Source organism: Aquarana catesbeiana, linkage group LG12, assembly GCF_042186555.1.
Source record: "Aquarana catesbeiana isolate 2022-GZ linkage group LG12, ASM4218655v1, whole genome shotgun sequence".
NCBI lineage: Eukaryota > Metazoa > Chordata > Amphibia > Anura > Ranidae > Aquarana > Aquarana catesbeiana.
In genome coordinates this window covers 210,956,702-210,975,567 of record NC_133335.1, presented here as the reverse complement: position 1 = coordinate 210,975,567, position 18,866 = coordinate 210,956,702, and the positions used below count along the sequence as shown (strand labels likewise).

Below are 18,866 nucleotides of genomic sequence, written 5' to 3'. Positions count from 1 at the left end.
GAAGTGCAAACTCACCAGAGCCAATTGCTGTATAAATTATAGGACAGCAAAAGACGCATTCAATAACCGCTGATCTTCCTCTTAGGGGTGCAAGTAAAAAACAGTGGATGTGGTTGATCTTCCAATCGCTATGAGGAGGCCATCAGGGAAACTGCTTACCCTCATCTGACCAAAAACAGGAAAATCACTTGGACGGTCCCAGCAGGAGGCTCACTGGCACGCCAAGCAAATTAACAGGATAACCAAAACTGCCACTGGGGAACCCTCACATATTCCCATCCATTTATAGCCATACAGGTATAAACATACACATTAATCCCAGTGTGCATGTTTGCAGCAATACCCTCCATAAGAATGAGCTTATTGGCAGCAGATTGTACCTGTGCATCTAATCTGTGTCTTATGTTTATGTGTAATGTTCAATAAGAATGTTTTCACCATGTCAGAGAGTGGTAGATAGTTGCCACAACCTGGTTGTGAACATGAAAAAAAAAAAAAAGGAAATACCCCCTCTGTGGGATTTTAAAGGGAACAATACCACTGATAGAGTAGAAAAGCGTTTATTGATACATTTAAAATCCGATCAGTCACACATGTGATGATCAGTTAAAACCAAGACAATGGACAAAAAACAAAAACAAAAAAAATCACAAAGTGAATTCATTGCAAGCATACAAATGTATATATGTTACTCTCCAATTCCGAAACAATTCTTCGGTACCCAACGCATTTCAGGTTTGAGCCCTTCGTCAGGGTAATTCCATTTTTTCCTATTTATCGGCTATAGTGCGAGCAGGAAGTGGGAAAAGGCTGGGACCATCAGGATTTTTTTCAAGTAGGAAATTACTGGGTCCACAGCTAAAGAACCACAATTCTTGAAGAAATCCACCTCTGTGAGGTACTAATGGGCTGTCAGGGCTGGGCTCAGCCCTTCCTTCTCTGAGCTGGCCACTCAGCTGTCGGCTAATTGCCAGCTCCTGTCTCTCCACAGTGACTCACCTGTTAATGATATCCTGCTCGTCAGTCCTGCCACTACTAAAGCCGTCCAGCCCAGATGATCTCTGCCTTCGCCCTGGTCAACATCACAGAGACCATCTCCTGCGTTCCTGTTAAAGACTTGCTTGGCTGACATTCCTTCTGGCTCCAGATCCTGCTTGCTGTTCCACTACGCTGTTCCCTGGCTTCCTGGCTTGTCTGACTATGCGTTCCGGTTACCGAACTTTGTCTATATTTTGACTATGTTTATTCTATTTACTTTTATTAAACAAGTGTGATTTAACTGTACTTCTGCCTCGGTCTGATTCATAGTTTCTGGCATGGGCATACGAAAACAGTTTCTTCTGTGAGAAGAATTCGAAAACAAACTGCTAGTAAGGGTGCACCGGGTAAGATTCAAGCATTTTTTTGGTGGCCTCTAGGACCCACAATCAGTGAGGATTCCAGTAGCAGCAGCTTAGGGTTGGTGTTTACCACATTCACAAGGAAGGATATAGCCCTGGACCCTGAGATTCCTCATGGAAGGACCCATCTATAGAGGTTTCTTGATCCTTCCCCGCTTCCAACTCTTCCTCATAGTTTGGAACCTCCTCTGATGCCTCATTCCATATAAAAAAGGGAGGAGGGGATTGAGAGCTTGGTTCACAGGCGTTGACACAGCTCCCTACATAATATTTTCTGAAGCAGCCAGGGGAAAAGAGAGAAGTGAAGGGCAAAACTATGGAGTGTCACTTGAGTGACAGTTTTAGGCCTGAAGGGGCTGATGACATCTTATCCTAGATGGCAGCACCCAGAAGTTCTCAGGGCTTTTGGATGTCCACACCAGGCAGGTTTTTATAAGAAAATAACACACCTAAAATACACTAAATGCATATATAATATTCCTTGCTTACCTTCAGCATTTTTAACTGGGCACGTGCCTCATCTCTTTCTCTCTTCAGTTTGTTCATTTCATCCTTTTCTGAGAGATCACATGACTGCATCTGCACAAATAAAACAAGGTGTATTACAGAACTCATACTGTAGCCAAGTTGTTGAATATTGTATGATAGAGCTGTACGATTAATTTAATCTACCCCCTTCCCGATCTTAAAAAAGCATTCCTGGATTCAGTGCAGAGAGTTCTCTGCCCAAGCTGACAGCTGTCAAAAAGACAAACAAACCAGGCAGCCTGCCAAGTTTCTCACAACATCTCCATAAAGAGATAACATATAGTTCTTTTAGATCAAAGGAATGTACTTCAGTCTGTAAATGAGGGAAGTTTAACCACCTAAAGACTAAACCTTTTTCTGACACTTGTTGTTTACAAGTTAAAATCAGTATTTTTTCCTGTAAAATTACTTCAAACCCCCAAACATTATATATATATATATATATATATATATATATATATATATATATATATATATATATATATATATATATATATATATATATATATATTTTTTTTTTTTTTTTAGCAGATAAAATGGTGGTTGTTGTAATATTTTATGTCACACTGTATTTGCACAGCGGTCTTTCAAAGGCAATTTTTTAGGGGAAAAAATACACTTTAATGAATTTAAAAAAAAAAAACTAATCAGTAAAGTTAGCCCAATTTTTTAGTATAATGTGAAAGATGATGTTACATTGTGTGAGAGAATAGTGATCTTTATTCTAAGCAAAAAAAATAAATACATCGCTATTCTCATTTTAGCCAGAATCGTGCAGCTCTAGGATATGCTTTCCAGTATTACAGACCCTTCACATCATTCACAGAAAATGTGATGAAATTACATGCAGGAAGTCATGCTATTTTTTTCTTTCTCATAAACTTTATAAATACAAACACCACCAGGTTGTATCCCTTGGAAAGAGTCAGTACAGTCTTGCAGGTTTATCATTTGCAAAGTGTTTATCTTTTCAAATTTTCTGGGGCATTCCTTATTCTGGAAAGTAATTTTGTACAAGGGAAGGTATTTATTAAAAAAATGAAATCAATTTGGCAAGAGCCAGACATTCTCCTCCCTTTTGAAATATGCGACTAATATCTTCTGTTGTAGTCAGGCTATTTCTCCAGAAATCCCAGGAGCCATGCTTTGGGGCAACATATATTAAGCAAGAAGGAATGAATTCAGCAAACGACAATTAAAATTTGTTCAATACAAATGGTTAAAATGAGCTCCCAAGGCCTTGACGGTAAAACATGAATTACAGCTTTTTTTTGCTTACAAAAGGTCAGTATGGCTTAAAAGTTTTTTTTGGTTTTAAATTGGTGCTGCTGTGTCTTGGATATTCCAACACTGACATATTTCCTGACTGTGTTTCAGTCCACTTGAGAGTGTTTGGTGTTCTAGCCAACCACCACTGTGTGTTCCAGCTTCTCCTGTTATATCTCCATTATATAAAATAAATTAAAACCCCTCATAATGAGCACAGCAGGTGTGCAAAACAAGAAATCAAGAGCAAAGTTTTCACCAGCAGAGGCCCTGAGAACTTTTCCAGCTCTTAGCAAACACTTATGCCCTGTATACACGACCGTTTTTCCCGGAATAAACTCTGAAGGTTTTTCCAACGGAGTTCCGACGGAATTCAGCTCAAGCTGTCTTGCATACATACGGTCACACCAAATTCCGACCGTCCAGAACCCGGTGATGTACAACGCGTATGACGGGACTAGAAAACGGAAGTTCAATAGCCAGTAGCCAATAGCTTCCATCTCGTACTTGCTTCAGAGCATGCGTCCTTTTTGGTACAGCACACAGACAAGCTGTTTTCCCGATAGGAGTTGATTCCATTGGAAAAATGTAGAACATGTTCTCTTTCTAGGTCTGTTAGAATTTTCAACGTAAAAAGTCCGATGGGGCCTACACACGATCGGAATATACGATGAAGAGCTCCCCTCGGACTTTTTCTGTCAGACATTCCGCTCGTGTGTACACGGCATAAGGCACCAGTCACCATTGTGCAACTTGTCATGCCACTTTGGACATCAAAGTTGCATGACAAATCCTTCCCCATGTTTTCCAATGATAACCATTCATATCTGTGCAACTTAAAGTTGCAGCAACTTGAAATTAGTTCATGCACTACTTTGGTCCGACTTTCATGCAACTTGAGGGCCACAGACTGCAATGTTAATCCTCAAAAATTGCATGAAAGTCATACCTGAATGTTATGGAATGCAACAGTTGTGCAACAGTTGTCCATTATCACTGGTTAAAGCCAAAGTCATATCCAAGTTGCATCAAAGTTGCACCAAAGTCAGCTAGTGTGAATGGAGCCTTAAAGTGATTGTAAAGCATCGTTTTTTATTTTTTTAAAATAACAAACATGTCATACTTACCTGTGCAGCTCGTTTTGCACAGAGTGGCCCCAAACATCCTCTTCTGGGGTCCCCTGGGGGCTCTTCCCCACATCAGATAACCCCCTGGGAGAAGCGCTCTCCCAAAAGTGTTACCCTGCGGGTGCGCTTCTGGGTCCAGCATTTGCATCCACAGACACGAATGCCGGACTCGGCCCTGCCCCCCAGTGGCCGCGTCATTGGATTTGATTGACAGCAGTAGGAGCCAATGGCTGCGCTGCTACCAACCTATTCAATTAAGAGTCAGGACCCCATGGAGAGAGGCACAGCGCGTCATCGCCGAAGAGATGAAGGGGCTCAGGTAAGTAAAATGGGGGGGGCTGGGGGGCCGGTGACTGCCAGGTGTTTTTCACCTTAATGCATAGGATGTCCCCAAAGTATTCAAATTCATAAGAATTCATTCAGAAGTGAAGGATTGGATTTTAAAGGCTCCACACAAAAAAATTGTATAAAAATTCAAATTTTTGGTATAAACATTAAAACGTCATTATTTTTCATACAAACATCATGAAATATCTATACAGTATCAATGTATTCATCTGTACATGTTTCGCCAGACTATAGCTTCTTCAGGAGTATTCTAAGAATACAGCATAACAGTTCACTCATTCTTTGCAAAGAGGATTCCCGCTGCATATCCAGTATAAAGTTAGTACAGCAAGAAATATCAGTAACCACAGGGGAGCCGTCAGGTCACCTTGAGACTAGGTGACAGATGCACACCGCAGGGATCAGGAGTGCACCGCAAGGTAGTGGACCCTACGGCTGACTGCTGCAGATGGGAGTCAGGGTGGTAAGGAAGGCAGGGCCGCTGGAACACCAACACGTATCCCACCGGGGTTAGAGCATAAGATTCCCTAGGGCGCGGAGTCTAAGAGCCAGCAGGTGTTTACCAAAGCCTCTAGTGGTGAGGATGGACTGGGCTGCAACTGGCTCCAGGTCATGACCACCAGGGTCCCCCAGCTCACGCCCACAGTAGGCAACAGATAGGGATAGTAAGGGACAAGCCAAGGTCGGAGCCACAAGCAGACAAGGACAACAGAGTTCACGCCAAACGTTCAGGGTCACGGGCAAACAGGGATAGTCGGGGACAAGCCAAAAGGTCAGAGTCACGAGCAGACAGGAATAGTCAGGAACACGCCAAGGTCGGTAACAGAGACAAAACAAAGAGCACACGGCAAACAGGAACCAGGAAGCCAAACACACAATGAATACACAATGGTTGATCAGCACTGCTGGCTTGCAGTGCACAGGTTAATATAGGGTTCCCTGATAGGGCCTGGGGTGGGGCCATGCTTAGAGGAGAGGTTATAAAGCCAGATGTGAGTGGCTGGCCTCTTAGTCTGAACACATGAGGAGAAGGTAAGCTGACAGAGAAGATTACTGCATAACCATGACAGTACCCCCCCCTCTTATGAGGCCTCCCCCTCCCCTGCCTGGGCCCAGGCTTAAAGGGAAACTCCAGATGAAACCTCCTCAACAGACGAGGCGCAAAGATCTCAGATGCAGTGATCCAGGACCTCTCCTCAAGACCAAACCCTTCCCAATGTACGAGGTACTGAAGAATGCCTCTACGGCACCGGGAATCCAGAACTTGACTGACCTCATACTTTAGATTATCCTCAGAGACCGAAACCGAGGTAGAGAGAGGACAGGTTACAGAAGGTCCTGAATAAGAAGAAGCAGGAAGCTCACTGGGCATAGGCTGAACTGGTGCAGAGACCGACTGAACAGCATTGCCAGGTGCAGCGACCAAAAGAATCGCATCACAGGGCGTAGCGACTGTGGAACTAGTGGACGAGTTAGCCTGGGTGTGCGTCCAAGCGGGTCCAGGGAACTGGAGTGAATGATCGGCTCAAGTTCACAGGTGGGCTCCTCATCAAGAGTGCCACACGACCCAGAGAGTGCCTCAGCCCGACTATTGCAGGAGACATTCCAGAAATCGCTATATGCAGCTAGAAGAGCAGAAGATACTGGGATGGTGGCAACAGGAAGTTTCTCTTTTTGGGTACCTTGAGTAGGCAGGAGGAGGAACAGGAGGAACCCCAAGTCAAGATCTGTCCAGCAGTCCAGTCAACATGTGAATAATGGAGCCATAACCATGGAAGACCTAAAATGATAGGAGATGAAGCCTTAGGTAAGACAAGGAAGGATATCCACTCCTGGTGGAGTGTTCCTACCAACCTCTTAACAGGGAGGGTCTAGAAGTAGAAAGGCCCCCCTGGGAGAACAGTGCCATCAATCGCCAAGATCATCAATGGCATTGTAAGGGGCAAAAGGGTAAGTCTCATGGAAGATGCAGTTTCCCAATCCATGAAATTGACAGCGGCTCCGGAATCCAGATGTGCCGTGACGGAAGAGAGGAAGCGCCGACATGAAGGAACACAGAAAGGAGAAGACGAGAAGGTGAAGGTGATATTTCAGGGTCTAATACTCCACCTTCCAGATGTATTAGCCCTGAGCGTTTTTCCGGACGAAGAGAACAAGTATCACGAAAATGACCTTTGGCCCCACAATAGAGGCACAGGCCCAGAGTTCTGCGCCTAGCGCGTTCTTCAGGAGATAACTTGGTCCAGCCCAGCTGCATAGGTTCCTCAGCAGGCAAGGGGTGTTCCTTGGATCGAAGAGAAGGGACTGGGAGCTCAGGCTGCCTAAGGAACAGGGAGTGCTGGCGTCTTTTTTCCAGGGACCTCTCCTGAAAGCGAATATCGATCTGGTTCCACAAGGTGATGACACCGTCCAGATCAGCAGGAAGGGATTTCCTGCTAATTCATCCTTCACTCTATCAGAGAGGCCATGTAAAAAGGTTGCAACTAGGGCCTCATTATTCCAGCTCAATTCAGCTGTGAGGATACGGAGCTGAAGAGCATACTGTCCCACAGAAGCGGACTCTTGACGGAGACGTAAAAGAGCGCTAGCCACTGAGGAGACATGACCCGGTTCCTCGAAGATATTTCTAAAAAGTTTCAAGAAATCAGACAGGCTAGAAACCACTGGATCACTCAGTTCCCACAGAGGGGCAGCCCCAGCTTGCAGCTCGCCGGACAGGAGGGATATAATATAGGCTACTTTCGCACGATCAGACAGGAAGTTCTGAGGCAGTTGTAATGAATGTGTGGCTGCAATTGGTGGGAGAGGTGCAGCAGCAGATAGCGGTTGAGGTTGTTGAACTGGGGGTCCTAATGAAGCCTGAACCTGTTCAAAACGGGATGCCAAATCCTAAAGGAATCGCATCACCTGGGTCTGATGTGTTTCCTGGGTCTCAAGTCTGCGAACTAAGCCCTGCAACGGATCGTCTGCAGGTAGCAGCACATCAGCCGGGTCCATGGCTGAACAAACTGTCAGGTCACCTTGAGGCTAGGTGACAGATACACACCGTTGGGATCAGGAGTGCACCGCAAGGTAGTGGACCCTACAGCTGACTGCTACGGATGGGAGTCAGGGTGGTAAGGAAGGCAGGGCTGCTGGAACACCAACACGAATCCCACCGGGGTTAGAGCGTAAGATTCCCTAGGGCGCGGAGTCTAAGAGCCAGCAGGTGTTCACCAGACCCTTTAGTGATGAGGATGGACTGGGCTGCAACTGGCTCCAGGTCGCGACCCCCAGGGTCCCCCAGCTCACGCCCACAGTAGGCAACAGATAGGGATAGTAAGGGACAAGCCAAGGTCGGAGCCACAAGCAGACAAAAACAACAGCGTTCACACCAAAGGTTCAGGGTCACAGGCAAACAGGGATAGTCGGGGACACGCCAAAAGGTCAGGGTCACGAGCGGACAGGAATAGTCGGGAACACGCCAAAGTCGGTAACAGAGACAAATGAAGAGCACACAGCAAACAGGAACCAGGAAGCCAAACACACAATGTTTGATCAGCACCGCTGGCTTGCAATGCACAGGTTACTATAGGGTTCCTTGATAGGGCCTGGGGTTGGGCCATGTTTAGAGGAGAGGTTATAAAACCAGCCAAGTGTGAGTGGCTGGCCTCTTAGTCTGAACACATGAGGAGAAGGTAAGCTGACAGAGAAGATTACTGCATAACCATGACAGGAGCATACATAGACCCCAAACCTTGGGTCTGCCACTGACAAACATCCAAAATATTGGATCAGATCAATTCAAACTACAAATTCAAAGCATGAAGCATCCCTTTGTCTTCAAGCAGTGCTCAAACATTGCACTTGCGGTCTGATAGAATAAATATACAGTAGATATAGAAAGTCTACACACCACTGTTAAAATGTCAGGTTTCTGTGATGTAAAAAAATGAGACAAAGATAAATCATTTCAGAACTATTTCCACCTTTAATGTGACCTATAAACTGTAAAACTCAGTTGAACAACAAACTGAAATCTTTTAGGTGGAGGGAAGTAAAATTAAAAAACATAATATGGTTGCATAAGTGTGCACACCCCTAAACTAATACTTTGTTGAAGCACCTTTTGATTGATGCACTCAGTTTTTTTGGGTATGAGTCTATCAGCATGGCACATCTTGGCAGTATTTGCCCACTCTTCTTTGCAAAAACACTCCAAATCTGTCAGACTGCGAGGGCATCTCCTGTGCACAGCCCTCTACACATCACCCACAGATTTTCAATGGCATTCCGGTCTGGGCTCTGGCTGGGCCATTCCAAAACTTTAATCTTCTTCTGGTGAAGCCATTCCTTTGTTGATTTGGATGTACGCTTTGGATCATTGTCATGCTGAAAGATGAAGTTCCTCTTCGTGTTCAGCTTTTTAGCAGAGGCCTGAAGGTTTTGTACCAATATTGACTGGTATTTGGAACTGTTCGTAATTCCTTCTACCTAGACTAAGGCCCCTTTTCCAGCTGAAGAAAAACAGCCCCAAAGCATAATGCAGCCACCACCATGCTTCACTGTGGGTATGGTGTTCTTTTGGTGATGTGCAGTGTTGTTTTTGCGCCAAACATATCTTTTGAAATTATGGCCAAAAAGTTCAACCTTGGCTTCATCAGACCATTTCCCACAGATGCGTTTTTGCAACATTTAGCCGAGCTTGGTTGTTTTTCTTTGTAAGAAAAGGCTTCAGTCTTGCCACTCTACCCCATAGCCCAGACATTTGAAGAATGTGGGAGATTATTGTCACATGTACCACACAGCCAGTACTTGCTAGATATTCCTGCAGCTTCTTTAATGTTGCTGTAGGCCTCTTTGTTGCCTCCCTGACCAGTTTTCTAATCGTCTTTTCATCAATTATTGAGGGACGTCCAGTTCTTGGTAATGTCACTGTTGTGCCATATTTTCTCCACTCGATGATGACTGTCTTCACTGTGTTCCATGGTATATCTAATGCCTTAAAAATTCTTTTGTACCCTTCTCCAGACTGATAACTTTTAACAATGAGATCCCTCTGATACTTTGGAAGCTCTTTGTGGACCATGGCTTTTGCTGTAGGATGCGACTAAGAAAATGTCGGGAAAGATCTACTAGAACAGCTGAAGTTTAATTGAGGTTAATCAGAGGCACTTTAACCACTTGCCGCCCACCCACCGTCAAATGACGAAGGGATGGTGCAGCTCTCGTTCTGGGTGGACGTGTTCTGGCTATGTGATATTCATGTGGATGAGAAACATTTCACAGGTGACCTTAGCTTTTCATGCTTGTACTGTTATACAAGGTACTATCCTATAGTGCAACTATGACAAGATTTTAACTAACACAAAGTAGACACTGGGGGGTTAATTTACTAAAGGCAAATAGACAGTTTACTTTGCAGGGGAAGCTCAACTTTACATAGGAATTTTTTCCCCAGGGCTTAGTAAACGAGCTAATTTCCCTCATCCAATCTTGTCTAAGCAAAAATGGTGGGGTTTTTTGGTTGGCGTTTTCCTCCTTGCATATGATTGGGTATTTTTTACAAAATAGAATGTCACCACATTTGCGAAGCGCTGGGGGGAAAATTCCAATGCAAAGTACAGCTTTCCTTGAAAAGTGAACTGCTTATTTTCCTTTAGCAAATCAACAGATATGCAATTAAGTGCTTGTTTTCCATAAAAGCCGTTGCTGTTTTTTTTAGTTTGAAGGGTCACAGAAACAGCATGGAACAGAGTTTGCTTGGCATTTGCATCCGTGCCTACCTTCTACAATCACAGAGAGACAGACAACATCCTCTGTTGTAATATAAAGAGGAAGGAAAGGAATACGTATTTAGACAGGAAGAGCAAGAAGGAAGAAAGAGAACAGTTTAAATGTCTAAACAAAGGTTGAAAAACAGAAGTTTTTTTTTACTTTTTTGAATGCAAAATTAACATTATCTAATATATGTTCCCTTTAGTTTGGATAAAATAATTCCATATGAAACAGATTAAATATTTTTTTAAGTGGATGTCCTTAGAAGTGGTGGCTGCCTTCATTTTCAATTAACTTTCAGCAAGTACAGAAAAAAAAATGTTTTGTACTCACAGCAAAATCTTTATCTCAGAGTCTGTTGAGGGACACAGGAAGTCCTCACCTTCTGTTATACTGCCACCTACAGAAGGATTGGACACCGGCAGACAACTGTAGGCCATCAGGCTATCCCAGGATAAAACTCTTCCCACTACCAGCAATGCTAAATTTTGTAGCAAAGCAGTACTAAGAGCATAATTAAAACACAGAGAGGTGGGATCTATGTTTCCTAATGGACTCTAAGCAAATGATTCTACACCAAGGTAAAGGTGGTAAAGTTTACAAAAATCCTATTTTCTTATTCTTCTCTATTAAGGGACACAAGTCGTCTTTAATCCTTAGGACATCCAAAGCAATCCAATTGAAGGGTGGGAAAAACAACAAACGCTAACAGGTCTGGGAACTGCTTGCAACCTAAAGGGCCACCTGAAGAACCTTATACCGAAGGTTGGTATCATATGAGGCTGCAACATCCCCCTGGCAGAATGTCTAAACACAGGACCAGGTGGCAGCCTTGAAAATCTTGGAAAGAGTTGCTGGATGCTTAAAAGCACTTCTAGATCTAGGAAAGCGTGAAACCTGATCCTTGAAACCATAACCGTAGATGATGGGCTGCCTGAGCCACATAAAAATGGTGTAATGAGAACTCAGTGCACCCTTAGAAGGTCCACCTGGGATGACAAAAAGGCAATCAGACTTTCTGAAGGAAGCAGAGGTTGAGAGATGGACTCTCACAGCTTGAACCACATCCAGGTAAAGGTGGTAAAGTTTCTTTTAGTGAACTGGAGTCCTGGAGTGAACTGGAGTCCGACCGATGGACAGAAGAATACAGTTCTAGAAGAAGAAAAAAGTTCCTTGCAGGTTAAGTACACCAGTTTAGACACTGGTGAGGTGTAAATAACTAAAAACACGTAACAACTGGTAAAAAAATATGAAAAGTATAGTATTATTAAAACTTTATACCAAATAAAAGCTTTCTATATCCTTAAAAATTTTTTTTAAATCATTTAGGTATGTAAAATAATTATTATCATCCTCACGACAAAGCCCATCTCCAGGCGAAATTTCTGCTAAATTTGGTGTGGGCATCCAGGCTTTAGACTCAAGCCCATAAAAGGTTTAAGCATACAAGCTTTAGCTGGCAGCCAGCTATGCATACAAAACCCAGCTGCCAAATGATAGAGTAGAAAAAAATAAAATAAAAAAGATAAAAATTCTACAAAATGCAAGCTTACAATGGTTGAACTTGCAAGTCCATACCTCCAGAGGAATAAGCACTGCAGTACCAAGCTGTTTCAGGGAAAATATTAGTGCTTGTTTTTAGCAGACAGGATCGGACCGGGTGTTCGCTGACATCCGCTGCTCCATGGAGAGAAATGGATGGTTAGATTGGGTTCCACCTTAAAAAACTGACAGGTGGACCTAATCGGTCCACCCGTGTGAAAGGGGCCTTACATAATTGTGCCAAGACTGTACAATGAACTGTGTACGCATTGCTCAGTGTACTCCCACAGAAAAAAGTGCTCATAGTCAGGAAGAAATATTTATGACAGATGAGATTTAAACATTTTCTTCTGTCAAAAAAAAGTTCACCTGCCAGCACTTTTTGAAAAAATTACTTTACTTCCACTAAAGTAAAATACTTAAGAAGCGCATTCTACTTACTAAAAAATGCTTGTTCCCATGAAAACATTTTTAGAAGCTGCAAATTCTTTTAAAAACAAACTAGTTTAGTTCTGATCTCTCCAGGAATTCTGTATAATTTTCCCACAAACTATTGCTTGTTTGTTAGGCAATAGGGTACACAAACAGATGGATAAATATGCTTGCAAACAGCATGAACTTAGATATTCTAAATGCTTGTTGGGATTGCATGTTGGGCAGCAGTCTGTTCCAGTAGAATCATAAAGATGCGCAATTCAGCTTATAAACTTTAACAAAACTTTTACCCCGAAAACGGGTCTTGTTTACACATACTGCAAGATCAGACTCCCCAGCAACCAACAGATCTTGGCTCAAATACCGGACTTGGCTTCAGGAAACACTTTATTTTAAATGTATTTTACTATTAAATAAAAGAGGCCAAATGAGGTTCAGCATAATTTGTTCAGATGAGTGTATGATAGAGGAACTTCACCTGATTTGTGACTAGGTCCAATAACTGTATGCCTTCGTTCATTTTCAACAGGTGCTCCAAGTCTTTGTCCTCTAGCTGAAGGTTAAACATCTCTTTGCTTACCCGAACAAAGTCTAAAAAGAGTAAAATAAAATGGTAGTTATGGTTTAAGGTTGCACTTAAAAAAGCCAGGGCTTCAAGTTAAAAAAAATGGGAATTTTGACTTGACTGCAAATTCTATATCTTGGAGTACAGTACAGGACATGACTCAGTGGCATCGATAGGGGGTGGCTTTTGGGACTATAGATCTGAATCTGGGATCCATAGCCCTGAGTCTTTGCAGGGGTCCCCAAGGGGAGGGGAGGCTCTCTGGGGACCCTGATTTTAAGGGAGAGGCTCTCTGGGGACCCTGATTTAAGGGGGAGGCTCTCTGGGGACCCTGATTTAAGGGGGAGGCTCTCTGGGGACCCTGATTTAAGGGGGAGGCTCTCTGGGGACCCTGATTTAAGGGGGAGGCTCTCTGGGGACCCTGATGCAAGTGGGGGGCTCTCTGGGGACCCTGATGTAAGGGGGAGCTCTCTGAGGACCCTGATGTAAGGGGGAGATCTCTGGGGACCCTAATGTAAGGGGGGCTCTCTGGAAACCCTGATGCAAGTGGGGGGCTCTCTGGGGACCCTGATGCAAGGGGGAGGCTCTCTGGGGACCCTGATGTAAGAAGGGGCTCTCTGAGGACCCTGATGTAAGAAGGGGCTCTCTGGGGATCCTGATGTAAGTGGGGTGCTCTCTGGGGGCTCTGATGTAAGTGGGGGGCTCTCTGGGGATATATACACACACACGTATATTATTGTATATACATGTGTATGCCCGTCCGAGCGTATGACTTCTTTACTACGCTGCTATGGGCTCTAGCCCCAGAGCTTTTGGAGACCTAGCAACGCCCCTGACACGACTTGTAGCCATAGACCATGGATTAGTTTCCACTACCATCCGTTGACTGGACACTGGCAAAAGCCTTGCCAGGAATATCCTCAGTGCACCCTCATATAACCCCCACCAACTCCATGGGACTAAAGTTTTATAGCAAGCAATAAGGAAAGGCAGCAGGCTGAGAGCAGGGACCAATGTCCTGTACTGTATGCCAGAAGAGGTGGATCGAGGCTGCTCTGTGCAAAACTATTGCACACAGCAGGTAGGTATGACATGTTTATTGTTTAACCACTTCAGCCCCGGAGCAATTGGCTGGCCAAAGACCAGAGCACTTTTTGCGATTCGGCACTGCGTCGATTTGACTGACAATTGCGCGGTCGTGCGACGTGGCTCCCAAACAAAATTGACATCCTTTTTCCCCCACAAATAGAGCTTTCTTTTGGTGGTATTTGATTACCTCTGTGGTTTCTATTTTTTGTGCTATAAACAAAAAAAGAGCAACATTTTTGAAAAAAAACACATTATTTTTTACTTTTTGCTATACTAAATATCCCCAAAGAGTATATAAAGATTTTTTTTTCTCAGTTTAGGCTGCTACATATTCTACTACATATTTTTGGTAAAAAAATTAAAAAAAAAAAAAAAAAATCGCAATAAGCATATATTGATTGGTTTGCGCAAAAGTTATAGCGTCTACAAAATAGGGGATAGATTTATGGCATATTTATATATTTATTATATATTTTATCAGTCACATCATCAATAAATACAAGAGAACCAGTTCCATTGGCAGCCATACATGCCCACGCCATGACATTATCACCACCATGCTTCACTGATGAGGTGGTATGTTTTGTATCATGAGCAGTTCCTTTCCTTCTCCATACTCTTCTCTTCCCATCACTCTGGTACAAGTTCTGTCCATAGGATGTTGTTCCAGAATTGTGAAGCCTTTTTCAGATTTTGTTTGGCAAACTCTAATCTGGCCTTCCTGTTTTTGAGGCTCACCAATGGTTTACATCTTGTGGTGAACCCTCTGTATTCACTCTGGTGAAGTCTTCTCTTGATTGTTGACTTTGACACACATGCACCTACCTCCTGGAGAGTGTTCTTGATCTGGCCAACTGTTGTGAAGGGTGTTTTCTTCACCAGGGAAAGAATTCTTTGGTCATCCACCACAGTTGTTTTCCGTGGTCTTCTGGGTCTTTTGGAGTTGCTTAGCTCATTGGTGCGTTCTTTCTTTTAAAGGATGTTCCAAACAGTTGATTTGGCCACACCTAATGTTTTTGCTATCTCTCTGATGGGTTTGTTTTGTTTTTCAGCCTAATGATGGCTTGCTTCACTGATAGTGACAGCTCTTTGGATCTCATATTGAGAGTTGACAGCAAAAGATTCCAAATGCAAATAGCACACTTGAAATGGACTCTGGACCTTTTATCTGCTCCTTGTAAATGGTATAATGAGGGAATAACACACACCTGGCCATGGAACAGCCGAGCAGCCAATTGTCACATTACTTTTGGTCCCTTAAAAAGTGAGAGGCACATATACATACTGTTGTAATCTCTACACCGTTCACCTGATTTGGATGTAAATACCCTCAAATTAAAGCTGAAAGTCTGCAGTTAAAGCACATCTTGTTCGTTTCATTTTAAATCCATTGTGGTGGTGTATAGAGCCAAAAAGATTAGAATTGTGTCGATGTCCCAATATTTATGGACCTGACTGTGTATATATACACACACACACACATACATCTCTGCTGAAAATGGGTCACAATACGAACTGTACTCCTGTGATCCATAAGAGAGGTACAGCCAGACGAGCTTTGGCTGTATTTTTTCCTTTGAGTGATGAAATTTTCCTGGAAACACCCCTATCAAGATCTGCCCGTTGTTTCAGGGCTCCTTAGCAGTTTCTGGATCACTTTCCAAAAGGTGTACATCAGGGATGCTCAAACGTTATCCTGCTCTGATGTGGCCCGCGACCTCCTGCACTGAGATGGTGGTTCAGCAAGCGGAGATCGTGGGTTTCTGACCTGCCATCCCAGAGCATAAGTGTTGTCAATGAAGCCCACGGTAGAGGAAGCAAGCAGCTGTGGAGCAAAGCCGCATAAGCCACTGCCTGTATAGCGCCGGATGCTGTCAGAGGTGGAGTGATACCAAATGCACTCCACCTGGGACAGCAACAGTTGGTGATGCCTGAATAGAAGACTGTTATTAAGGGTCAGTTTATTACTAAAATCAGTGTATATATGGGCATGTGGCAATGGCAGAACGACCAGTGACACAGCAGTCGCACTTGTGACAGGGCCCTGGCATTCCACCACTGTCAGGGGGCCGCAGCAGGGTTGCTAGTCGCAGGTCTCTGAGCTGAGAACCTGTCTCTCATACAGCTCACAGCCGTCATTTACAGTTCTCCCTTTCTCCTCTCTTGCATGGGATGAGAGAGGAGACAGCCGATCTGCTCCGTCTCCAACCCCCCTCTCCTGTGTGTGTTCTGCGGGAAGTCAAGTGTGAAGCGAACAAGCTCACACTTCTGGCGGTACGCACAGGAGAGGGGGGGGTCGCTGCATAAATGGGCTGTGTAATATAAATGTGCTGTGTAATGTAAATGGGGGGGGGGGTGTATACTATAAATGGGCTGTGTAATTAATTTTTTAATGAAAACCACGTGCAGTAATCGTGGTGAATCGTTGACATGCTAATCATAATCGAATCGTGAGACCAGTGAAGATTGGGCTATAATATAAATGCGCATATGCATAAATGCTTGTAAAAATTCTTCTAGCTTTTCTTGGGTTGTATCAAATGCGTGTAAAATACCGTCCACCAACCCAGATTTTTTTTTTTTACTGATCTATACATAGCACAAGTTTTGCGCCTTTGTGTACAGGCTCATTAGAAACAATGGGCTGCATTTAGATAATATAAAAAATTTTAAAAAATGTGTTTTTAGGTGTCTATATGTAAGAGGCCTAAAAACATATGTTTGGTACAACAAGAAAAAGAAAACACCACATGATAATGTCATTATTATTAGTAAATCACCTCCATATGACACTGTTCCACTGGCATCCATATGTATACGGGATCTTAATAAACGTTTCTGTTCCTCTGTTGGGCTTATGCCAAGAAAATGTAGTGCCTGCGGAAACACATAAAAAAAAAGCTGTTACTATAGAAAGGTGCGTCATGCCCATGCAGATCAATGTAACGGCTTTGCTTTACCATCCAGGCACATATGTTGTCTTTACTCCCCCTTTGTTCTGTTCATAGCCACAGGAAGTGAAAATATCTGCTACTTTCAGGTATGGACGCACATGTGACTTAATACGCTGGTACTTAGCGATTGGCCTGATAGGAAGAGTTTTCAGCTCTGTGTAAGCTCCAGCTAGAGCTACTTCGAGCTAGCACATGGTTTTCTTTCCATAAAAAATAAAATTAAAGTGGAGCTCCACCCAAAAGGGGAAGTTCCGCTTATCTGCCTCCTCCCTCTCCGGTGCCACATTTGGAACCTTATGGGGGGAGCAGGTACCTGGTTTTGATAGGTACCTGCTCCCACTTCCTGCTGAGTTCACCACCGCAAACTTAGCCAGGAGTTCGGCCCTCGCCACAGCCGGCCCATTGAAAAAGTGTAGCGCGATTTGCACATGCGAAGTTGAAAACTATGAAAAAGTTGGTTTTCCTTACCAAAGATGGCGGGGCTAGCACCCAAGAGCTGATTCAAGAATCAGCTTGAGCAGAACACCGTGGGATCCGTGGGTGTAAATGCCTTAATAGAAAAAGTCACCAGCTACAGTATTTGAAGCTGCTGACTTTTTTTTGTTGGGGGGCTGGGGCTCCTCTTTAACAATGGAAGCTATGTCCAAACAAAGCAGACAGAGGGCAAAGCACTAGTCAACAGTATTGTTTGTGGTCATCCTGTTGCTGATCTTTCTTCATTACTGACTTGCCATGCCTTATTCTGAATTGTGTCTATGTATGAAGGCACCCATCCTTTTAGGGGCAGGCCTTTGCTTCATGTCTGGGGGTCACAGTAGATTTCACATTGTAGGTATACAGCTATGAGACTAAACACATGAGTACATAAGTGTCCAGGCACAGTCACATACCAGAAGTGCACGTTTATTTTTTTTTCTGAAATTCCTAAAAAATAACAAATTGTAGATGTTTACTATATTTTTGAGTTGAGGTCCTCTTTAAAGCAAATCTATTGCTTTTCTGTGAATGGGCAAATTATTGGTTTGCTCCACAATTCATCAGAACTGGAATTTAGGAAAATACTAACCACACATTCCATCTGGACCAACTGTGCACCCAGAAGAAATTAGGAAGTTCTATAAAGCGTGCTAATACTATATACCAAGTGACTTAACTTTTAGAGAAACCGCATACAATTTGGCCGCAACTAAATACAAAAAGCATCCAGACACGGTCAGCAGGTTTCGTTGTTGCTTGATCAAACATAAGAAGGGGAAGAGAAGCAACTTTGACCATAGATCAGGGGTGTCAAACTCAATTACTTTGCGGGCCACATCAGCATTCTGCCTGCCCTCAAAGGACTGGTTGTATCTGTAACATCATAAATTTATCCAGGGCTTTTTTTCTCAGAGAATAGGTGCAGGAACTCAACCACACCCCCCTGCCGAACCACATGGAATGGAACAGCGAGTCCCCCCTCCTCAAGAAGGCACATGTACAGTCATGCCACTGAACATCTACATGATTGGGAAGGATTGTGAGAAAATGCTGTGGTCAGATGAGACCAAAACTGAGCTCGTTGGTATTAACTCGACTTGCCATGTTTGTTTCTCTGCTAAAGGTACAGGCCAACTTTGCCACGTTGAGGGGCCATTGGACAGGGCCATGTATTGTAAAATCTTGGATAAGAACCTTCTTCCCTCAGCCAGAACACTGAAGATGGGTCGTGGATGGGTCTTCCAGCATGACAATGACCCAAAACATACTGCCAAGGAAACAAAGGAATGGCTCCAGAAGAAGCACATTAAGGTCATGGAGTGGCCTAGCCAGTCGCCAGACCTTAATCCTATAGAAAATTTATGGAGGGAGCTGAAAC

General features: G+C 43.6%; 1 protein-coding gene across 4 annotated transcripts in view; it reads right to left on the bottom strand.

The window, feature by feature from the left end:
• The window catches only part of STXBP4 (syntaxin binding protein 4), a 259,435-nt gene that overhangs the window by 181,015 nt on the left and 59,554 nt on the right, over positions 1-18,866 (bottom strand). For all 4 annotated transcript variants that reach the window (XM_073606628.1, XM_073606627.1, XM_073606626.1 and 1 more), the window contains exons 8-10: positions 16,838-16,934; positions 12,882-12,994; positions 1,890-1,979 (exon numbers count right to left, since the gene is read on the bottom strand). In XM_073606628.1, coding sequence (XP_073462729.1) covers positions 1,890-1,979; positions 12,882-12,994; positions 16,838-16,934 — 300 coding nt within the window. The remainder of the gene's footprint in view (positions 1-1,889; positions 1,980-12,881; positions 12,995-16,837; positions 16,935-18,866) is intronic.